Source organism: Eschscholzia californica, unplaced genomic scaffold (assembly GCF_041429995.1).
Source record: "Eschscholzia californica isolate CP2 unplaced genomic scaffold, dmEscCali1.0.p SCAF_4, whole genome shotgun sequence".
Classification (NCBI taxonomy): Eukaryota; Viridiplantae; Streptophyta; class Magnoliopsida; order Ranunculales; family Papaveraceae; genus Eschscholzia; species Eschscholzia californica.
In genome coordinates, this window is record NW_028238461.1 from 55,201,863 (window position 1) to 55,224,183 (window position 22,321).

At 37.6% G+C, this 22,321-nt stretch overlaps 2 protein-coding genes, 1 non-coding gene and 1 pseudogene across 4 annotated transcripts; 2 read left to right on the forward strand and 2 right to left on the reverse strand.

Moving 5' to 3' along the window:
* Positions 1–5,173: 5,173 nt before the first annotated feature.
* Positions 5,174–5,246, forward strand: TRNAR-UCU (transfer RNA arginine (anticodon UCU)). Its single transcript has one exon. It is a non-coding gene; the product is annotated as a tRNA-Arg (tRNA).
* A 3,879-nt stretch (positions 5,247–9,125) lies between these two features.
* On the forward strand, positions 9,126–11,453 carry MAT3 (methionine adenosyltransferase 3). The gene is made up of 2 exons (XM_086673027.1): positions 9,126–9,200; positions 10,043–11,453. Exon 2 carries the CDS (start codon positions 10,043–10,045, stop codon positions 11,216–11,218), a length of 1,176 nt encoding a protein of 391 aa, XP_086529153.1. The 5' UTR covers positions 9,126–9,200; the 3' UTR covers positions 11,219–11,453.
* A 140-nt stretch (positions 11,454–11,593) lies between these two features.
* On the reverse strand, positions 11,594–13,855 carry LOC147546406 (pentatricopeptide repeat-containing protein At5g66520 pseudogene; annotated as a pseudogene). Its single transcript, XR_015239672.1, has one exon. The product of XR_015239672.1 is annotated as a pentatricopeptide repeat-containing protein At5g66520 pseudogene (transcript).
* A 571-nt stretch (positions 13,856–14,426) lies between these two features.
* On the reverse strand, positions 14,427–17,006 carry LOC147546407 (vacuolar protein sorting-associated protein 24 homolog 1-like). Its single transcript, XM_086637390.1, has 6 exons — positions 16,692–17,006; positions 16,461–16,537; positions 15,833–15,935; positions 15,113–15,234; positions 14,823–15,008; positions 14,427–14,712 (listed from the first exon to the last, which is right to left on the reverse strand). The coding sequence occupies exons 1-6, from the start codon at positions 16,801–16,803 to the stop codon at positions 14,644–14,646; spliced, it is 669 nt and encodes a 222-aa protein (XP_086493516.1). The 5' UTR covers positions 16,804–17,006; the 3' UTR covers positions 14,427–14,643.
* Between the last annotated feature and the right edge of the window lie 5,315 nt (positions 17,007–22,321).

Genomic DNA, 22,321 nt, shown 5'->3' on the forward strand with positions numbered 1-22,321 from the left:
ATTGCAGTGGAGGGTACATTCTCAAAACTCTCCCTTATTATATATAGTTAACGCATCGTCCTTGTGTCAATGCCCCAACATGTGTTTTTCATTTTACATTACTAAGGTTGTGTTTGTTTCTTTTTTGCATGTCTAAATTAGAGTTGGCTAAATCCAATTTTACTGAACTTGAATGGTTGAATCTGAATTGATTGAAATTTTGAATTAGATGTTTGTGTTTCTAAATCTGAATGAATTGGCTTAAAATCAAATTTTACCTTCATACCCATATTTGACATCCTCAAACCTAATTTCTATTTCTCATTTTGCCCAAATAAAAAGAACAAGCTCTAAACTCCTCACTTTCTCCATCTCTCTGCAGCCTCTACCTCTCCCTCTCTTTCTGTCTCTTAATTTCTCTCTGAGAAGACTAGCAAAGAACCGTCAAAGATTGAGTCTCTCATTCAGACCCTCTGTCTATCTCTCTTAGTCCCTTTGTCTATCTCTCTCTCTTAGTCCCTTTGTCTTTCTCTCTAACGATAAGTAGACTAAACTCTCGCGCAGATCCGACGATGGTTCCTTTTCTCTTATTCTCAGTCTTTCTTTTTCTTTAACAGATAGGTAAAGTAAAACCTTCGCCAGATCTGACGAGGATTTCATCTCCCTTTCTTTCTTTAACCGAAGATCTGTTTATGGTGGCGCAATCTGGTTTTTGCTGGTGTTCGGGTCCTGGTGGTGTTGTGGTCGTGGTGATATGTGCTCTGGTCTGTGGTGGTGGAGTTGTGGTGGTGTGTTGGTGGAGAAGAGAAGAAGATAATTATAGTTATGTATTTTAAATTTTAACAGGGGTGTAAACGTCTTTTGTGATTTTTCAGATATTTAGCTCATATTCCAGGCTGTTCTGAAGTCCGAAATGTAGGGGTCTTCATTCAACCAATTCAAACATATAATCCATTCTGACAAAAATTCAGGTTTAGCTAAACATTAATAATCAAAGAATTGTAGGTTAGGCCATGATCTTACTTAAAGTAACATATTTTACTTTTTTTAAGGGTGATTCCCTAAATCAAAACACTATGTGCGTTAGGTAAAATTGAAGTTGAGTTTCAAATGTTAGATTAAGGTTGTGGTGGATAGGCGTTTTTCTTAGATAAAGCGAGAAAAATTTTCTCAAAATTTTTGATTTTCCATGTGTTTAGTAGCCAATGAGGGGAAAAGGAAAAAGAATGTCTAAGTGACTTATTTTTGAGAAATTCTATTCATCCCTCCATTTTGGTCCCTCCCCCAACCCTCCGCCGATGTGTCAACATATCACTTGAGTGTGGAGCAATTGGAGAGAGAATTGTGAGAAAATCTACTCCAGTGATATGTTGCCACATCGGCAGAGGTTTGGGAGAGGGACCAAAATGGAGGGATAAATAGAATCTCCTATTTTTCCCAATTTTTCCTATAAAAGGGGGAATTTGTTACCCTCATATAATGGGAGTAAAACTTTCCTCTCTTCTGTGAAAACGAAAATTATCTCTTTACCTTTACAATTTCTTTCTCTTTGTGTCCCTCACTCACTTTCTCTCTCTCTCTGTACTCCTTTTGTTTCTCTCTCTAACCATATGGGTAGGTTACCAGCCAGGATAGAGAGAGAAAGAGTGAAAATCTTTTATATTCATTCTTCAAAGTGTGGCGTTCAAACTTCATCTTCATGATTTTATCTTTGTTTCTCTCTCATATCTACTACCTCTAATTATTCAACTTGATTGAGATTTCGAACCTAAGTTAGAGCATCTCCAATGCAAAACTCAATCTTAGAAACTCGGAGTGCCACATAGGATTGTCTGAGTTTTTCTTAAAAAATCATCTCCAATGCAAAACTCAACTTAGATCTCAAAGATGATGTGTCGAGAGTGGAATAGAGATATCTCCAGAGGACACTCTATTTTCAGAGTGTCCTCTTGAGATATCTCTAATTGTCCAACTCATCAATATTTAAATTTCAACCAATAGAAATCAAGTCTTCGTATATTTCCAAAATAACTAATTATATTTATACAAAAATAACCATAACACGTAAGTAAAATAAAAGAGTTTAGAGTGTTGCATTGGAGACATACAAGAATTGAGGATCTCTATTTTCGACACCTAGGAGTGAGAATCTCAATTAGAACTTGACAAATAGGACGAATAGAGATTTTTTTTTAGGTTTGCATTGGAGATGCTCTTAGAGAGCGAAAGATCAGAGAGAAACAATTCAGACTTTCATACGTATTGAACTCATCTCTGAGGTATGGCTTAGTGATGTATGGTAAAAAGGGTAAAATTTTGTTAAAAGAATTGATAAACTAATCACAATTAAATGGAGGTTGTTGGGTAATAGGGGTAGTAGATAGGAGAACTATGACACCCAAGAAATAAAAGAAACGATCTTTTTGGTTTTTGATGAAAGGAATCAAGATAGAGAAAGAGGAGGGATGAGATAAGTTATAGATTAGAGCTGAAATGGGTAGTAGTATTGGCGATTGACTTGTCGACAACTGCACCTGGTGTATGTCCTCTATCCAGCAAGTTGGTCTTGAAATTGAAGGTTTGTCATCCTCACCAAGATAATTTGTCACTGTCAATTTTAGTACGAGAAGGTACAACCCCATGTCTACCACGCAAGGACAATTCTATAACTTTCCGTTAGAGATAAATATCACAAGTGCAGTTTTAGCAATACCAGTAAGTATATGCGAATTTGGCCACGACAGACCCACACTGTAAGATTTGCTTGGATTATATTGTCAATGGTTCAAGTAGTGTAACCAATCTTGAAGGCTTCGGCCTGAATGCCTCCAACTGCAGTTTAAGGTATGAAAACTATCTATTTGTTGTATATACATATTAAAATTTAAAAGAAAAAAATTGTTCAAAAAGATAACCAAACAACAAAAAAAGAAAAAGTTGGAAAAATATTATTTTCCCTCAACAAAACAAACATTAGAAAATCTGAAATTTTTTATATAATAGATATTTCTCAGGATAAATCTTGCTTACAATAAATATTTCTCTATTTTTTTTCCTTTCTCTCCGCGTTGTTATCAAACACAACTTAAAACTCTCGTACCAAATAGACAATGAAAAATTAAAATTTAGGGAAATGATAGAGTGACTTAGAAATTGGTACTTAGAGGGTGACATATTTCCTCATTTAGAAACAAAAGCGGTCCCCACCGTAGTCAAACTTTGAAAAACTCTTGTCTTTTAGTGATTCCACATCAGCTGGGCATTAAAATGCCCAAAAATTTGGGCACTCTAGCATCTCCCTAAAATTTATAAGGTGACGTGACCATTTAATATGAGAATAGTAAGGAAACTCTTATAAAAGCACAGGTAGGGCTGGGAAAACGGTCCGGGAATCCGGGGTCCGGCCCGGACCGTTTTGACCCGCAGCCCGAGTCCTACCCGAGCCGGGCATACCCGGCCCGATGGCTCGGGCTTATTGGGCCAGGACTCGGACATACCCTCAATTCCGAGTCCCGGCCCGTTAGGTCCGTCCGCCACCCGCCCGCATCAACCCGCCCGCGTCAACCCGCCCGCGTCAACCCGCCCAAATCTATTATAAAAACCCTCCTCTCTTCAACAAAGAAACCCTAATATCAACCTAACTTTCTCTCTCTGCCTCTCTCTCTTAGCCGCCTCCTCTCTCTACTCTCTCTCCCCTTCTCATCTATTCAACACCATTTAGTGATGTTGGTTGATGAAGTTGATAAAATCCATGAAACCCTTGTTCTTGTTGATGAAGGTGAAGATGTGGATGTTGATGAGTTAGATCTTCTTCTTCTTCTTCGTTTTCTTCTTGATGGGGATGGGTCTGATGATGATGATGATGATGAAGCTGATGATGATATTGATGGGGAATGACTTATTCATCACCTTTCCGAGTATCTTGAAATGTCCGATCTCTTTAGGCGTGATGATATCTTCTGTTTTTTTTTTTGTTGTTGAACATGATGATATCTTCGGTTAGTCTATGTAATGGAGTTGCTTATGATCAATCTAGTATTCAAAAATGGCTTGATAGTGGTACTAATATAATACATTTTTCTAGGGGTGGGAATCTAGGGTTTCAGAAATAGTTAGGTTAATTAATAAAAAAATCTTCCCAAAAAAAAAAGAAAGGAAAAAAAAAAAAAAAAACCTCAAAAACCCGAGCCCGCCCGACCGACCCGAGTCCGTTGAAACCCGTTCGGGTAGTCGGGCTCGGACGGGCTACGGGCACTTCAAGTCTTTGATACGCCCGGCCCGATCCGCCCGGCTCACTACCTCGGACTCGGCTTATCCGAGCCCGATCCGCCCGAGCCCGACCGAGCCCGCCCGATTCCCACCCCTAAGCACAGGTGAAGTATTATCTGTATGTTGGGCTCAAAGCTTTAACCTTTAAGCCTTGCATAAAAGGGTGCTCGATGACTGTGTGCCTTCAAAATTAATGTTTTGCCGGCTGCCTCAAAGCCCCCTATCCGCTTTAGCAACTCTTTTAATAGATACTTAAAAAAAAAAAAAACTCTTTTAATAGGCTTGGATGGACAACGACCCAAAGGATCGTTAAAAAAAAAAAAAACCACCAGATAAACCATCTTACACTAATAGCCAAAGGATTTAGTTGCTAAACCCACTTGAACTGATATCACAACGCTGATACTCTCCCCCATTCCCACCCTTAGAGCATCTCTAAATCTCTAACACTTACAGTGCCGCATATGATTTTTTGAAATTTTTGTTAAAAAATCATCTCCAATAGAACACTTTGTTAGACACTCTATTATGAGGTGGACACATTTATTGAAGAGTGTCTAGAGAGAGAAACTCTGAAACTGGACTGTTTCTTTGAGACTCTTTAAGTGTCACTTTAAAATTTAAACCAATAGAAATTTTTTTTTTTCAACTACTTTTTTCATATTTAAGTTAAGAGTGACATGTGTATTAAGTAGAGAGATTTTAGAGATTTCCATTTGAGACACAAAAAATTTAGAGTGCCTCTATATTGACGCTTAGGAAAGAGAATCTTTATTTGTCACTTGACAACTAGACTTTAGAGTTTTTGTTAAAGTGTCCCATATGAGATGCTCTTACTGTATGGGTGAACACAGCAACGGCGCTTTTAGGCACGATCAGAATTGTGATGATGTTATATATTTGACTACACAACCTTTAACAAGAAGCACCCGTGGCCTAATGGATAAGGCGTCTGACTTCTAATCAGGCGATTGTGGGTTCGAGTCCCACCGGGTGTGATCTTTTTCAGGCCTCCTCTTGGTTTCAGTTTTTGCTGCTTCCCTTCATGACCTCATGTATACCTTTTCACCTGACTTTTGCTTCAACCCACTTTCAAAATTTCTAACCTACCCTCTTTTTTTCGATTGTTTTTTAATTGTCCTTGCACCAATACTGTCATACACAACAAGGCCCAATAATATTAGGTTGGCTTCAAAGTTCAATTATAATTGAACAATGTTTACAACGTGAAAAAACCTGAAATTTTTAGCCTTCTACTACAGTTGTACAAAATCGGTGGCAAGTTATAGAACATTACAACCAATACTTTTAGAGAGCGAGAGAGGAGAAATTTTTTTCTCGGTAAATGTTTTTGGGAGAGAAATGTTAATTAGAGACATAACTCATAAGTATTTGATCACCCTTGATTTTGAAAGTTAATATACATTTGATATCATTTGACTGGCTTAGTTTTAACAAGTTACAAAATAAAGGGAGAAGAGAAAGATAGCCTGAGAGGGTAGATTATAGGACTGTGATGAGTTAGTTAGGTTTCACATTTGAATTGATGTACTCGTAGCTATGATAGGCCTTCTTTAAGTTGAGACGCTTTTAAGAAAACCCAAACTTTTGCCTCTCTCTGTTTCCATTTAACACTTTGCCTCTCTTATACATAGTAACGTAGAGGCTTAAATCATAAGCAGAAGTCTTGTTCGACCTGCCTTTTTGAGCCGACCACGGCCCGAGTGGTGACGTGGCCGGCTCCAATTGGTCAGTCCGTTTCCTTCTCTCCGTGGGCTGACCACTTGGAGCCACCCACATCACCATTCCGGTTGTGGTCAGTTCCAAAAGTTAGGCCAACAAGCATTTTTGAATCATCCCTAGCAAATATATCAACAATTTAAAGTGATTGTATTGGGTTTCTTCGCGTTTACGTTCACTTTTTAGTTGTACTTCTCTTGCTTGATTGAATTATTTCATCCTTCAATAAAAAAACACACATGCTTCAATAAATTATGTCCAATATATCACAAGTAGGACTGTAGGATCTAGAAAAATTCTTCCAGTAGACAATAAAATCTTAACTTCGTTTACTTTAACATATTCCTCAAATAACAAAGTTCGCACTAAATCATTTAAAGATTCATGATTATTTGAGTTAATTGAGGTAAGCTAAAACAGACACGTATATGTCTCGATTGCGAAGGCATACACCTTAGTGAAGTCTCCCAAATATTTGATCTTATTCAAATCGGGCCGGAAGCAATTGAACTCTCTAATGCCATAAATTAGTTCTAGAATAAAAACATAACAAGCCCTTCATAACACAATGTGTCTATAGCCACCCATTCTTTTTTAACGTCTGGGTCGAACTTGAACAATACTGATTAGATAACTAGGGCAGATCATATATAATAATATTTTTATTTGCAGAGAGAGAAAAAAACCGTTTTCTTAAGAGAAAGAGTGAGTTCGATCTAGTTTTTCCGGCGAAGGGTCTTCCTTCGCCGGAGTTTCCTCTTCTATGTTTCTTTTTTCTGTTTTCTTTTCTTTATCTTCCATTTCATCTTTTGTTTGAATTCACGTTACTGTTCTTTAGTGTTGTGGGTAAACCTTCTTTATTAAAGTTGCTGAAGATGATTAAGAAAAAATGGTTTTCACATTAATCATTTGAAGCTATGTCCGGATTGTTCAAGTGCAACCAGGAATAGGCCTACTCCAAGTATCCGGAACCGCAAATTGATAAACAAGTCAGCGTTTTTGATCAAGTACTCCCCAGAGAGAAATCCTAATTCTCTCAAAAATCCTAATGTTTCTTCCACTCTAAAATCCTAATTCTCTCAAAACCCAGATCAATCACACTGAAAGAGTGACAGAGAGAATCAATTTTGGAGAGAGAGAGAGAAAAGCAAGTTAGAGAGAGAAACATTCCTCTTCAAACTCTCTTTTTCTTCTTCTCTTTCAAATGGCAGCAAGTAGAAATTCCTTGACACAAACCACTCTTATGAGTCATCATCACATAGAGAGAGAAAATCAAATGATCAATTCATCAGATACTATGTTCGACTTCGACGAATCATATCATATATGGAATTCAAATCACAAATCGTCAACCGATCTTCAACACAATGACGGCGGTTTTTCTATGGCGGTGGTGATGGCGGTTTTTCTATGGTGGTGGCGGTTTCCCGGTGATGACGGCGGTTTTCCGGCGACAATGACGGTTTTCCGACGGAAGCGACGGGGATTTAAATTATTATTTTCTGTTTTTTTGTATTATTAAATATTTGTTGACCTTTAGGGTCTTTTAATTCGCGACCTTTAGGGTCTTCTCATTCACGACCTTTAGAGTCTTTTCATTCTCGACCTTTAGGGTCTTTTTATCGAGTCGGTGTCTAGTCCAATTTCTTTCTCTTCATGAGGTACTTTGCATTTAAAGGTATGTAACTCTCATGAAGTTTTCAGAGGAGAGAAATAAGAATTATCATCCATGTAAATTGTGATTTTTATCACTTATGAAATGAAATGTTTCGCTTGGATTCAAAAAAAAAAAAAAAAAAAAAAAAAAAAAAAAAAAAACAATACTGATTAGACCCGGTCCGAACAAAAAGTGTCTAAGAGAGAGATGAACTAAAGAACAAAAAGGACGGAGCAGAGGTACTTATAAGCTATAACACAAAAAGAGTTGTGGAACACATTGATCAATTATAAAAAAGATATGTCTTTTGAGAGTTTCAATATGCCTCTAAATGGGTATTAAGAGATCTCCTCTCAACCAATCAAAATCTACATGTGGTTCAAGACCATCACATGGGAAGATACAAAAGGCTGCACCAAGCGCGTGCTCACAAAACCGCACTCCCACGTGAGCTTACACAAAGAGTGCACAAATCACGTGTAAGAACCAAAGTACTACTTAAAATCAAACCAGAGATTAAATTAAACTTATTTTTTTTTATTAATTACCATTAATCATTTTCAGTAATTAAAATCAATTGGAAATCTTTATTGTTCCTCTTACCTACCCCAACTCACCTAACACATAATTATTCTCACCTATTTACATGTTTACTAAATTCTATTATATCTTCTAATAAAAAAGTTAACCATTATGTTTACTAATAATATCACTTTTAGGTATTACATTATTAAGCCTAGTTACACAATTGAACACCTAATGAAGATTATGATCTTAATTGACTTTAAACAACCTTTGATATTGACATCCACCAAACATCTTCACCTACCTACCAACAAAAGTAAAAACTAAACTAGTGCCTTTAACAAAATAAAAATGTAAGACTATAAGGTAGTTTTTTGTTATAAAATTTTGTTTTGACTCGGGGTGCTTGATTCAGAACTGTTAATGTAAGTTGATTTTAGCGTGGTTTGAGTGAGATCAGACATTTTTTTTAAGAATTCGATTACGATCTACGTTAGTCGTTACAAAACATTGATACATCATGAAGGTGTAATAAGCACAATTATCATCTAATTTAAATCAAGAATGAAAGAGGCTTAAAACCAACAACAAAGAGGTCTAAAAGCCCGACAATCTATTACATTAACATTATTTATAGCCTAAATTACATGAGATAAATCTTGATGACAAACTGCTTCCGCCGAAGCTCGATTTCACGACTTAGTGGGTTTAAGAGGGGTGTCCAAACACTCCATTAAAGGCGGGTGGACTAGTGAGATCAGACTTAGATGAGTCAGATCGATCGAGAGAGAAAAACAATGAAAATTTTCAAACCCACGAAAGTGTGAGGTGGGGTGGTGGGCCCATATTTTGTGGGAGTTACTGGAGAGCGAGTCAGACGAAATTGCGTCTTTATTCACCGTTGCCTTCTTCTTCGGAACCTTATAAATACTCTCTTCCTTGTTCGTTCTTCCTCGTTCTCACTTCGCCTTCTCTCTCTCTAAAACCACAGATCTCTCCTCTCATTTGTCTCACTACTTCCTTCATCGAGGTGCGTATTTTCTCAGATCTGATTTGAGTTTTCCACTTTCATTTCATCAGATTGTTTGTTAGTTGATCTATCTGTTCTTTAATTCAGTAATTCAATCTCATGTTTATTTTGCAATTTTCTCTTAGATCTGTAGTTCGTATAGGTATGAGACTGTTTGATTGCTTCATTCTTTAATCTAGAGATTGTAGATCTCGCTACTTGAAATCCATTTCACATGATGATGTTGATTTTACGATCTAATTTCTTACGATCTAAGTTTTCCTTGAAAATTGTAAGAAAATTTGACGAAAAAACTGAAGAATTCTTTGGATCTGAAACTATCTTGTTGAATCTGGTTTATCTTTGCTTCTTGTCTTTGAATTGTGTTTTCTGCTTTGTCGTCAAGAGACATACGTCAAAATTTATTGTTTATTATTCTTCTTTAAGACAAATTTAAGTTTCCTTCTGTTTTTTGTTTTTAATCTTTTTATTTATTTTATCTTTTTGTCTGATTAGATCTGTATAATCTGAATGCTTATCTTTGTTTGTCTCTTTAGATCTGTTACAGATCTAGTAATTTATAGCTCCCTGTCTAAGAATATTGAATTATGGTTTGATATTTATAAAAATGAGTTCATATGGATTATTGATTTCAAGAGTAATCAAAATGATATTCAAAACCTTGATCGATAAACACACATTTGATTCATTTAGCTAGGGTTGTTGGATCTGATCTTACCTGAGCTCAATGTAGTTACATTAAAATGTGATGTTATCGGTTTTATTCTATAATCCATTCGATTTTAAGAACATGGAAATTGTTTGCTTAGAAGTTTTCTCAATAACTTTCTTATAATGAACAGATGGATACCTTTCTTTTCACCTCCGAATCTGTCAACGAGGGTCACCCCGACAAGCTTTGCGATCAAGTCTCTGATGCTATCCTTGATGCTTGCTTAGAACAAGACCCAGAGAGCAAGGTTGCTTGTGAGACCTGTACCAAGACCAACATGGTCATGGTCTTTGGTGAGATTACCACCAAGGCTAAGGTCGACTACGAGAAGATTGTTCGTGATACCTGCAGAGGAATTGGGTTCGTCTCAGCTGATGTTGGTCTTGATGCTGACAAATGCAAGGTTCTTGTCAACATTGAACAACAGAGTCCTGACATTGCTCAAGGTGTTCACGGCCATCTCAGTAAGAAGCCCGAGGAGATTGGAGCAGGTGATCAAGGTCACATGTTTGGTTATGCAACCGATGAAACCCCTGAATTGATGCCTCTCACTCATGTCCTTGCTACTCAACTCGGAGCTAAGCTCACTGAAGTGAGGAAGAATGGAACTTGCGCCTGGTTGAGGCCCGATGGAAAGACCCAAGTGACAGTAGAATACAAGAACGACAATGGTGCTATGATCCCAATCAGAGTCCACACAGTTCTCATTTCTACTCAACACGATGAGACCGTCACCAACGATCAGATCGCCAAGGACTTGAAAGAGCACGTGATCAAGCCAGTCATCCCAGCTAAGTACCTTGATGACAAAACCATCTTCCACCTCAACCCATCAGGCCGTTTTGTTATCGGAGGCCCACATGGTGATGCTGGACTCACCGGTCGGAAAATCATTATCGACACTTACGGTGGATGGGGAGCTCACGGTGGTGGTGCTTTCTCTGGCAAGGATCCAACAAAGGTGGACCGAAGTGGTGCTTACATTGTTAGACAAGCTGCCAAGAGTATTGTAGCAGCTGGACTAGCCCGTCGTTGCATTGTCCAAGTCTCTTACGCTATTGGTGTTCCTGAACCCTTATCCGTGTTCGTCGACACTTACAAAACAGGAACCATTCCCGACAAGGAAATTCTGAAACTAATCAAGGAGAACTTCGACTTCAGGCCAGGAATGATGTCCATTAACCTTGACTTGAAGAGAGGTGGAAACTACAGGTTCCAGAAAACTGCTGCTTACGGTCACTTCGGCCGTGACGACCCAGACTTCACCTGGGAAACTGTCAAGCCCCTCAAGTACGAAAAGGCTTAAGTCGATGATTATACTTCAGTCAGAGAGAAGAGTATGATAAAGCTAAATTCCCTATTTCAATTACAGAAGAAAGGAGAGATATTGTCATTTAGGAGTATTGTATTATTTTCTGGTTTTTATTCTGAGTCAGTTATTGTTTGTCATGCACCAATTTATTTGGTAGCATCTCTTTGATAAGATGTGTGAACTTTGTTTTCTTTATCAATATTGAAACTCTTGCTCATTGTTTTCTTTATAACTTGATTATATTCTAGTAGTATTTGTTTTTCAGAAAGTCGGATCTGAAGTCCGACTCTACTAAGTCTAATGACTCGACCGAAATTTCAAATTGTTTGTTTTTGTCCGATGTAGTCTATTTGATTCAAACGAGTTTGATTGAGAGATAAAATCTTCAATTCCTATTACCAATAATCTTTGCAAGAACAAACCCCATCTCTAAAATGATGAAACCTAATTGTATCTCTCACTACAATTTCTCTTCCATAAACCTTAGAAAAAATCTTAAATGCAGAATGACAGTCCCCACAAATTCTAAGGTTCTTAACTATTCTTATAATCTCTTCAGGACCCAAATTTATTAGTCCAAATGCCAGAGCAAGTTTTTCACTGTGATAAGAAACAACAGTTTCTTTTTCTTCTTCGTCGATATCGAACAAAACTCGAGCAGTATCAGGAACATAACCAGCTAACTTCAATCTTTTTGTCACTTCCTCGAGCATCAACTCGATCTCCTTGTACTCGGGTTTTGATTTGTCACTAGCCACAAATCGGTTTATAGTACCATTAAGTTCTATATAGCTCCAACCAGGTGGTTTCTTGATGCCTCTCTTCTCCATTACTTTTCTTACTCTTCCTGCATCTTCCCATCTTTTTGCATCTGTAAACATGTTGGATAAAAGAACATACCGAGCTCCGTGATTAGGGTCTAATTCGAGAAGTCTTTTACCTGAAATCTCACCCATTTCGATATTTCCGTGGATTCTACAAGCACCTAGAAAAGATCTCCAAATTATCGAGTCTGCCTCAATCGGCATATTAATTATAAATTCATAAGCTTCTTTTAAATACCCGTTTCTTCCTAGAAGATCGACCATACAACAATAATGTTCAGTCAGTGGTTTGATCTTGTGATTCTCAAGCATTGAATGGTAAATTTCTTTACCTTCTTCGATTAGACCTCCATGACTACAAGCACATAAAATACCCACAAATGTAATCTGATCAGGTTTTAAACCTGCAAACTCCATTTCTTCAAAAACTTCAATGGCAGTTTCTCCCTGCCCATGTTGAGCTAGACCTGATATAATGGCATTGAAGAGAAAAACAGTTCTTGATTTTCTTGGAACTCCATGGAATATATTAACTGCTGTTTCTATGTTTCCACATTTTGCGTACATATCAAGAACCGATGTTATAACTATCATATTATGATCGTATAATACAGTCCCTATATATGTTCGATGAACTCTTTTCCCAAAATCAAGAGCACCTAATCTTGCACAAGCTGAAAGGATAGTAGCTAAGGTTACTTCATCTGGTTTTAACCCCAAGGACTCCATTTCTACGAAAAGCTCCAACGCCTCGGAATACTGCCCGGTTTGAGCATACCCACCGATCATGGCTGTCCAAGCAACTAAATCTCTTTCTTCCATCCGATTAAAGAGTCGTCTCGCTATTTCAATTTCTCCAGATCTCACATAACCTGATATCAATGCACTCCAAGTTGCAGTACTTTTATGAGTTCCTATTGTATTAAACACCCGATCCGCCATTTTCATCGAACCAAACTTCGCGTACATATCAACAAGAGCAGTCTTTAGTAAGTCATTAGATATGCTCAAATTCTTGTAGAGCAATGAATGAATTTGCTTCCCTATTTTTTCATCACTCAGTGACGAACAAGCAGAAAGCAGAGCAACAATTGTGAACTCATCAGGATCAATTCCACAAACCCGCATTTTTCCGAAGAGATTCAAAGCATCAGATGATCGATTCCCTCTAGCGTACCCATTTATCATTGTGTTAAACGAAACAAGATCTCTTTCGGGACTTTCATCGAATATATTTCTAGCATAGTCCAATTCACCGAAATTCGAGTAAAAACTGATCAAAGAATTCATAATGAAGAGATTTGAGTCAAACCCATTCTTGATTATCTGTAAATGAATCTGTTTTCCTGATTCTATACTCGATAATCTCGCACATGAATTGAGCAAAAATGGGTAAGTGAAGTCATTAGGAGAGACTGTTTTTTCCTTACTAATCATGGATTTGAATAGAATAAGAGATTCATGAGGGAATTCACTACGAGAATAACCTCTAATCATGGTGTTCCAAATGAATAGATTAGGTTGATTGATTGTTAAAAATATACGATGAGAGTAATCGATACCAAGTTGAGAACCAGAGAGAGCAAAGAAGGAGATGAGTCGACTAAGAGAGAAAATGTGTTGATCCAAACCATTGACAATGATTTGAGTATGGGTTTGTAATGCTTGTTTGATTGATGAGCATTTTTCCAAGAGAGACAATATTGGTGTTGAATTTTCATGGAGTAAACATTTCCCAGGAATTATCAGCTTCTCTTTCATGTAAAAAGCTCAAGTTTTTAGCAATAAGAAGAAGAATTCCCCTGTATGCATGGTTGACTCCATATTCAAATTCAATTCTCATTGAATCTGACTCGTCTGAATCTGAATTATTCCTTGTCTGTTGTCTCCGAACTCTCAGATAGTCATTTTAGGTTAACCTGACTCGGGCTTCTTGATTTAAGAGAATTTCATATCTAGCTCAAATAGATTCAAAATTAGCACGAGTCAACTATTTAGACGGGGCAATATCACAAACCATACAAATACAAACATTTTAGTCCGACTCGAGTCAATTAGGACCTTGAGTCAGATTTCAGATCTAATTCACAAAAAAATTTAATCTTTCTCTCCACAGTCGTTCTCGAAATGTGGAGAGAGAAAGGAAGAAATTAAATTTCGAATTATTTCGGTCGAATTGACCGAAATATTTCTGTTTCCATGCCTACCAAAATTTTCACTAGAACCGAAATTTCATATCCTGACAGATAGGTGATGTAAATGAATTGCAGACATCGATAGCAAGGAGAAAAGGAACATAATATCTCTTTATATGAAGAAACTGTGGTTATTGGATTATTGTCTATCCAAATCATATTAGCAACCATTAAAACATGATCAGTGGCAACCCCAACCTAAATGGGCCAATTCCTGAATTAATAAGATAGCTCGTTTATATTGATAGATTACAGATATTCATATATTGCATCAGTTAAGTGTTGAACCAACCCCTGCCAAACTCGTGTTGAAGGGTTTCGTGATTTGGTTAAATACATACTCAAACTTCAACTACTAATAAAAGCAGAGAGCAGAACTGAAGGTATAACGATGAATGACCTATGACCTCACTTTGGCGAGTCGTGCTCTTATCGCTTCTAGTTCTTCTTCATCATCAGCTTCCTCAGCCTGAAATTTGTTATACAAAAAATCCCTTAGTTGTGTTAACTGTACCCGCGAAGAACAAAAACAGAACGAAAAGGAGAATGCAGTATAGTCGATTAGTCGTTAGTGTGTACCTCTTCCTCGGGTTCGGCAGGTTGCTTTAGTTTCTCTCTTCTTACTGCTTCAGGAAGTTGTGCTGTAGTCTCGCCTGCTATTTCAGTCAAAACCTTGTCAACTTCTTCTTCGGTCTCTTCTTCTATATCGTCTGAATCTAATGCAGAATCAACAGCATCATTTACCATCTCTTCGATTATCCCTGCCTGGAAGACTTATATTTGGTGAGCCTACAGTTCAATTAACCTAATGCTACTACATAAAAGAGTTCAAACATTTAAGTTCAATGGTAAAAATGGCATTACATTACCTTAGTCATTTCTTTGCTGAATTCTTGCATCGTTGCAGCCACTTCTGGAGCTTTCATTAGGTTATTAACAAGCTTCATGACTTCTGCGCTCTTGGATAGATGACCCACAGTTCGAGCAATTGCTGCACATCCATAGAACAATACAAACACGATATAAAATTTTAAAGAAAGCCGAAAGAACCAACACAGATCGTCCTCTTGTTAAGAGGGGAATCAACACAATAGACATCACTGAGAAGCCGAACCAGGCTATCTAAAGCCATGCCAATAAAAGGGGAGGGAAAATCCTCCAAGGTTTTAACACCAACCTATCTGACATAAACATGTGACCACTTTTTTTAAGGTCCCCAAAAAGAAATTCCCCGGAGACAGATATGATTTACCCATGAGCACACGGTTCTCTGTTCTCTCTCTAGGCGCAATACTGTCATCAAGTTTTCTACATGTTCACCCAATAATAACAAGATACTGAAGATGACTCCTCTATGTTTTGCTATAGCTTCAACATTGAGATTACTATAATACTACCGGTGTATATAAATACTGAAGATGACTAACTTTGGTAGAGCAAGATACAATACCAGGTACGCAGACATAAACCCTAGTTTGAGCTGCAGTAAGGACGCAAGGTAACAGTTGTACAGACGTAAGAAAAACAACTCCACTAACGGAGATATGGGTTAACTAAGTGCTGAAGTTTCAGTATATAAAGCACCTTACCGACACTTTCACCAAGGTGCATCGAAATTGAGTTCATTTGTGCCTTATTTTCATGAAGACGGTTAACAGCCCTTCTAGATCTCACAATTTCCTTCGCAAGTGCCTAAAACATATATTAGAAAAGGAGAATAAAGACTATGAGAATGTGGAAACCATGAAAAGGTTTCTACTTGAAATAGACAAAAGTTTAAATGCCGAGTAAATAACAGCTAGTATAATTCAAGCAATCACAAAGGTACCATACATACCGAACACGGGGAAGATTATGAACTCAAGTCCAATTAGCAAGCATATAGTTTATAACAAGACATTACCATCATTTAGTTACGCAATTGTCGAGCCTCGACTAGATTCATACAGAATGGGAAATGAACCATAAATTCAGACATAAACCATGAACTTAAAATGTAAATTACTAGAATGTGAGTTTATGATATGCATTCTGACAACCACATTAAGAGGGGTGGGGGTGGGGTGGGGTGGGGTGGGGTGGGGTGGGGGGGGGGGGGGGGGGGGGGGGGGGGGGGGGGAACTAAACCACCTTGATGAATCCATACTGTTTATAGTAAGTTCGAACTAGTTAAGAGGAAACCCTTAGCTAAAAGTAGGGTGGGAAACAAAATGGTACCTTTGCAGAAGCCATGTCGTTTCTTTTGGCAGCCTCTCTAATTGCCTTCTGCACACATTTCTCTTCTCTCTGCACATCTGCAACAATTTGCACTTTAGAGAGGGTAGGAGTCGATGAAACCAAATTTGGGCAAAAACTAAACTACCCAATTCGATTTAGATAAAGAAGATGATAAGGGCAGAAAAGGGTTTCTATTGAAGAAGAAGAAGAAGAAGAAGAAATTACTCCCACCTCGGATTTGACGTTCAATGTTACGAGACTCTTGCCTGAGTCTTCTTTGCCAATCCCTTAATTGTTGTTGTGGGTTTGTTTTTGGCATTAACATATTCTTCACTTTCTCCATCTCCCTCTTCTTTCTCTCTCTCTCTCTCTAATCAAATCAGATTACAGATGCTAAAAATTTGATTGTGTTACAACTGAAGAATTCCTGTTTTCCACTTTTCCCCCCTTCTATTTGCACATTCCAATGGCTGACTTGTGATTTCTTCCGGCTGATAATCGGCATAGAAGATTGGATATGTAATTTGGGGGTGGGGGGCACAACCTCGATCACTTGTTTAATGATGGGCATTGTCACGCATGTAGCTGGCACGTGAACCACTTAACTAATATTTAACGGAAAATCTAAACCAGGATCAAAGTTATATATATTTTTATTTTGTAAGTGTAGCCCTATTGCCCTAATATCACTAAATAACTGAGGATCAATGTTTAAATAACCCAATTAGATACAGACGCCCCAATACAATTGAAAAGTACATGAAGCAAATCTAAGACCAACTCACTATTTTAGTTAGTTCAACAAAAAAAAACTCACTATTTTAGCCCCATTTACTAATAAGTTTGAAAATGTAATCAAATATTTGTAAACATTTATAAAAAGAGGTTGAAGGATTCTACAAATTTGGCATATATACACAAACAAATATTTTATTGTCCTTAAATTACTATACTGTCATTTGTCGATGTTGTAAAAGAATGCACCTGGACCACAACCTAGTAATTTATTCATTAGGTCCCGATTGACTTGTCACCACTCACCATTAACCATGTCAACCATTTCATCGGAAAAAAAACCATGTCAATCATTTCCATTAACGCAGTCGATTTAAAATAAACCAAAGTGTACATAGTCTAATCCACGATGTCACGAAGTTGTCTATTGATCATTTTTTTGTTCGAAAGCAATCCATTGACCTTAAGTTGTGGGACCATTTGAAAATTAGCCATATATCAATCATCAACTTGTTTGGGAGGATGACTATCCCACATTGAAACCAAATTCCCACAAAAAAAATATAGTTTGGGAGGATCAAGAATGACAAAAATTAGGATAAGATCGCGTTAGCAAGAAAATGCGTCATAAGAATCAAAATGGCAAAATCACTCTGCAAAAATCAAAATGTTTGGACGAACTCGTCAAAAATACTTTTACAAGCACAAAAATATACGGATTTTGGACACAGTCTGCAAATACTTTTAAGTGATCATAAATATGAGTTGGCAATCTTTCAACAAAAAAAAAAAATATGAGTTGGCAATGAAGGACATTCTCAGTATTACTATTAGAAGTGGGACCAAAACCACACCAAAATAGTTTTTTTTGTCATTGCAAGGATATTTACGCGTACAAACATGACTGTACTCCAATCTCATTGACTCTGTGAACGAAACTAAACCCAGAAGTGAGGATTATAAGGGTACTGAAGACTAATTTTCTCTATTTAGGAGGACCATACATACATCTAGCATTATCAACATAAAAGTATCAAAACTAGCAAACCATGAATTTGATTAATAAATGATTAATGGAGTGATTCGAATTATCGGGCACATGATTCACAAGCTTAATTATTAAATTTACGGGCGTCCTTTCAAGTGGTCAGCAATTCGAACGGAAAAATATTCTTAACTACACGTGTCGATTATTCTCCACATATGAACTGCGTCTAGTCAAACTGTGGAACTCAGGCTTCGGTCCTTCCTCATACAACAGCTACACTTGAATATCCGCTCTTATTTTGATCTTGACAGTTGAAATCGATTGACTGACCAGATCAAAACATCTCCTTTTAATTCTCCTTCAGCAAGAAGTATCTTAATTATTAAATTTACAGTTTTGATATAATCTTCAACCACTCTCCTGGGTGAATCTTGAACAGTTGACGTGGTCAGACGAGATTTAATAGAGAAAACTTTTTTACTTTCTCTTTTTCTAAATCTCGCCCGACCACGTCACTGGATAATTTAACTGGGAGAGTGGTGGGGTTCATCCTCGAGAGTGGGCGGGGCGTAGCAACATTTTTCTCAAGTTTATGAGTGCCCTTTCAAGAAGGAAACGTGCCTAGGAATTTTAGAGTTTACAATGTTGTTTATATTATTTCTATAAGTACTATATATGATGTGATGTAGAAACGCAGCGGAATTAAAGATATGGAATAACTAAATAAGAACAATGAAAGTAAAGATCAATTAACTCTAAATAATAAACTTTATTAAAACTTCAATGGGGTTTTTCTTTCAAATCTGAAAATAATAGACAAACTAGATATCCCTCTTATAGGGTTTTGGACTTTCCTAGATAGACTTGAATTAGAATTCCTAAATAATTAAATACTGCAACTTGCCTAAATAACTGGACTAACTCTGGACCTTTCCAATTATTGGAAATATTAAAATAGCATAATTCCTAAACCAAAATTAATTAATAAACACACTAAAATAAGAACTTTCTAAGTCTTTTCTCTTTGGCCGATTGGACCATGACCGGGTCCGGTCATGGAATTAGTCTCCATGCCGGGTGCCCCTGCATCAGCATCCTCTTCCCTCAAAAGGTTCGTCCCGAACCGTTTGTGAAGAGAATGTAGTTCTTCCGATCCATCTTCAATTGGTAATAATGTCACAATCTTCTTCTTCCATGGAAATTCATAAACATTCGAACGACCACGGTAAGTGGCATCAACATCAGATTGCCATGGCCGTCCTAATATGATGTGGCATAAATCCATATCTGTAACATCACAATTAACTGTAGACACATAAGAAGAACCAATAGAAAGATTAATAGTACACATATGATCAACTCTTGTAGTAGTACCGGACTGAATCCAAGCTGTTTTATATGGTGTTGATTTAATCACTGTAGGAATACCCAAGAAATTGACTAGTTTAGTAGAAATCAAATTCTCTACACAACCATTGTCAATCACAATAGTACAAACTTTATTCAGTACTGTTCCCCGTGTAACGAACAAATTCTTTCGTTGAGATAAATTCCTCTTGAAAGGTGTGAAAAGAACTCGTCTAGTGAGTAACATAACCCTATCACCATTGTCGGGAATGGTGTTAATTCGTTCAAATTGATCCTCATCTGTATCCGAATCAGCTTTCTTTTCTACCAAATTAGCTTTACCGCGAGAGGGGCAAGCATTAGAATAGTGGCCTGTTTCAAAACAACGATAACACTTAACTGGTGGAGGCCTTTTATAAGGATTTTCTGTTAGTGATTTAGTACCGTCTTCCGCCTGCTTTGATTGATCTAATTCATCTGGTAGAGTTCTGACTGTTTGATTTCTCGTACTATGTCCTCGAAAAATTGAGCGTGAATCAGATTCAAAAGACCGAGCTACACTAATACATTCAGAAACCGAATTAAAAGCCCTCAAATTAACCAAATCTTTAATATCATTACGAAGTCCGTCCTTGAATTTTTCTACTTTCATGGACTCTGAATCTGGGAGATTAAGTCTAGTAATAAGTCTTTGAAATTCCGAAGCATATTCCTCAACGGAACGTCTTCCTTGGCGGCAACGTAAATAATCAACACATAGTTGGTTCTCATAATCCGGAGGGAGAAAACGGGAGAACATTAATGGTTTCAATTCTAACCATGAAGAAATAGGTGGAAGGTTTAATAAACGACGATTCTCAGATTCCTGTTTCCACCAAGTAAGAGCAGTTTTAGATAAATAACCAGTTACACAACGTACCTGTTCAGGGCCTTCAACTTGCATAACATCAAAAAATATCTCAAGTCTAGAGACGTAATCCAAGAAATCTTCAATATTAATCGAACCATCATATGAAGGTACCTCCATTCGAATACGGTATGATGAACTAGGATTTGGAGATTCGATGTCGGTGGGTGGAATGCAGTGATCACGTTCGGTTTGGTTGCTTTGTACTCCCAAAGTTTGTCGTTGTTGTATGTTGGTTGGACGGGTGAGAGTGGTAGTAAGGTCACGGTTTAGAGAATTGGTGGAGAGGTGGTCTCGGTTTCGGTTGACCGGGTGGTTTTGATGACGTTGGTTGGTAGTGTTGTCGGGTTGGAAAGGGAGGTTGTGGTGTGGTTCGGTTTCAAGGGGGCGACGGTGTTGTGAAGGTGGTGTGACCGGATCAAAAGGTGTGGTGGTTGATCGTGTTTCGGTAGGAGGGTTGTATTGGTAGTGATGTTGATGGTACGGTGGGTTGGTTTCGATTGGGTTTGTTGGGAATGATGGGTATCGGTTATACGGGTAAAGGGTACGTGGGTCTTGATGGGTTGTAACGGTTCCTAAAGGGCCAATTGGTTGGGTTAGGTTGGTGATGTTTCGGTTGTTGGTTTGTGGAGTGGTGAGGGTATTGTGATCGGCCGAGAGGTGGCTCTCGGGTGGTGGTCTGTGTGGTGTTGTCGTCGGCTCGGGGAAGGAGAATGATGGTGGTGTTGAAGAGTGGGTATAGGGGGGGTAGCTAGGTGTTGGAAAAAATGTGTTTGGTGAATAGGAGGTGGTGAAGGGTGGTGTTATAATCGGTGGAGGGTGGCTAATGGTGTGGCCGAAGAGTGGTGTAGTCGGTTCGGAGGAGAAACCTAGAGGGGAAAACCGAGTGGTTGTGGTGGTGGTGGTGCCCGTTAGTGGGGAGGGTTGATGTGTGATAGTGGTAGGAGGTGGAGTTTGGTTTTTACACATACCTTCAAGTTGTTTGGAGATGATGGTGATGGAGTCATTGAGTTGATCGAATCTTTTATCGATTTTGTCGAATTTTTCTGTTGTTTCCTTTTTGTACTCATTGAACCCTTCTTCCAATTTTCTTCCTGCAGATAGCCCTTCTTTAATGTTGTCCCATTCAGAAGAGAAAGTTGGTGATTTCTCCTTAGTTGGTGTAGTAGTAGTAGTATTAACCATGATGATAAAAGTGATGAAGAAAAAAAAAAAATTATGGCTCTAGATACCACTTGATGTAGAAACGCAGCGGAATTAAAGATATGGAATAACTAAATAAGAACAATGAAAGTAAAGATCAAATAACTCTAAATAATAAACTTTATTAAAACTTCAATTGGGTTTTTCTTTCAAATCTGAAAATAATAGACAAACTAGATATCCCTCTTATAGGGTTTTGGACTTTCCTAGATAGACTTGAATTAGAATTCCTAAATAATTAAATACTGCAACTTGCCTAAATAACTGGACTAACTCTGGACCTTTCCAATTATTGGAAATATTAAAATAGCATAATTCCTAAACCAAAATTAATTAATAAACACACTAAAATAAGAACTTTCTAAGTCTTCTCTCTTTGGCCGATTGGACCATGACCGGGTCCGGTCATGGAATTAGTCTCCATGCCGGGTGCCCCTGCATCATGATGGTTACTAGGTGAGATGAACATCGTACCACATCAGATGAACTTTTCAACCAGATTTAATTAAGGGTTCACATTAATTAGTTTCTTTAATGATTTATTGTTAAATAAACACATGAATGAGACAGTTTTAAGCTTACTTTATTTAAGAATCAAAGTTTTAGCTAAATTCCTCAACTTCTTGGCTATTTGGTTTGGAGAGAAGATTAATCGGAGTGTAATAGAATCTGAGTATGGCG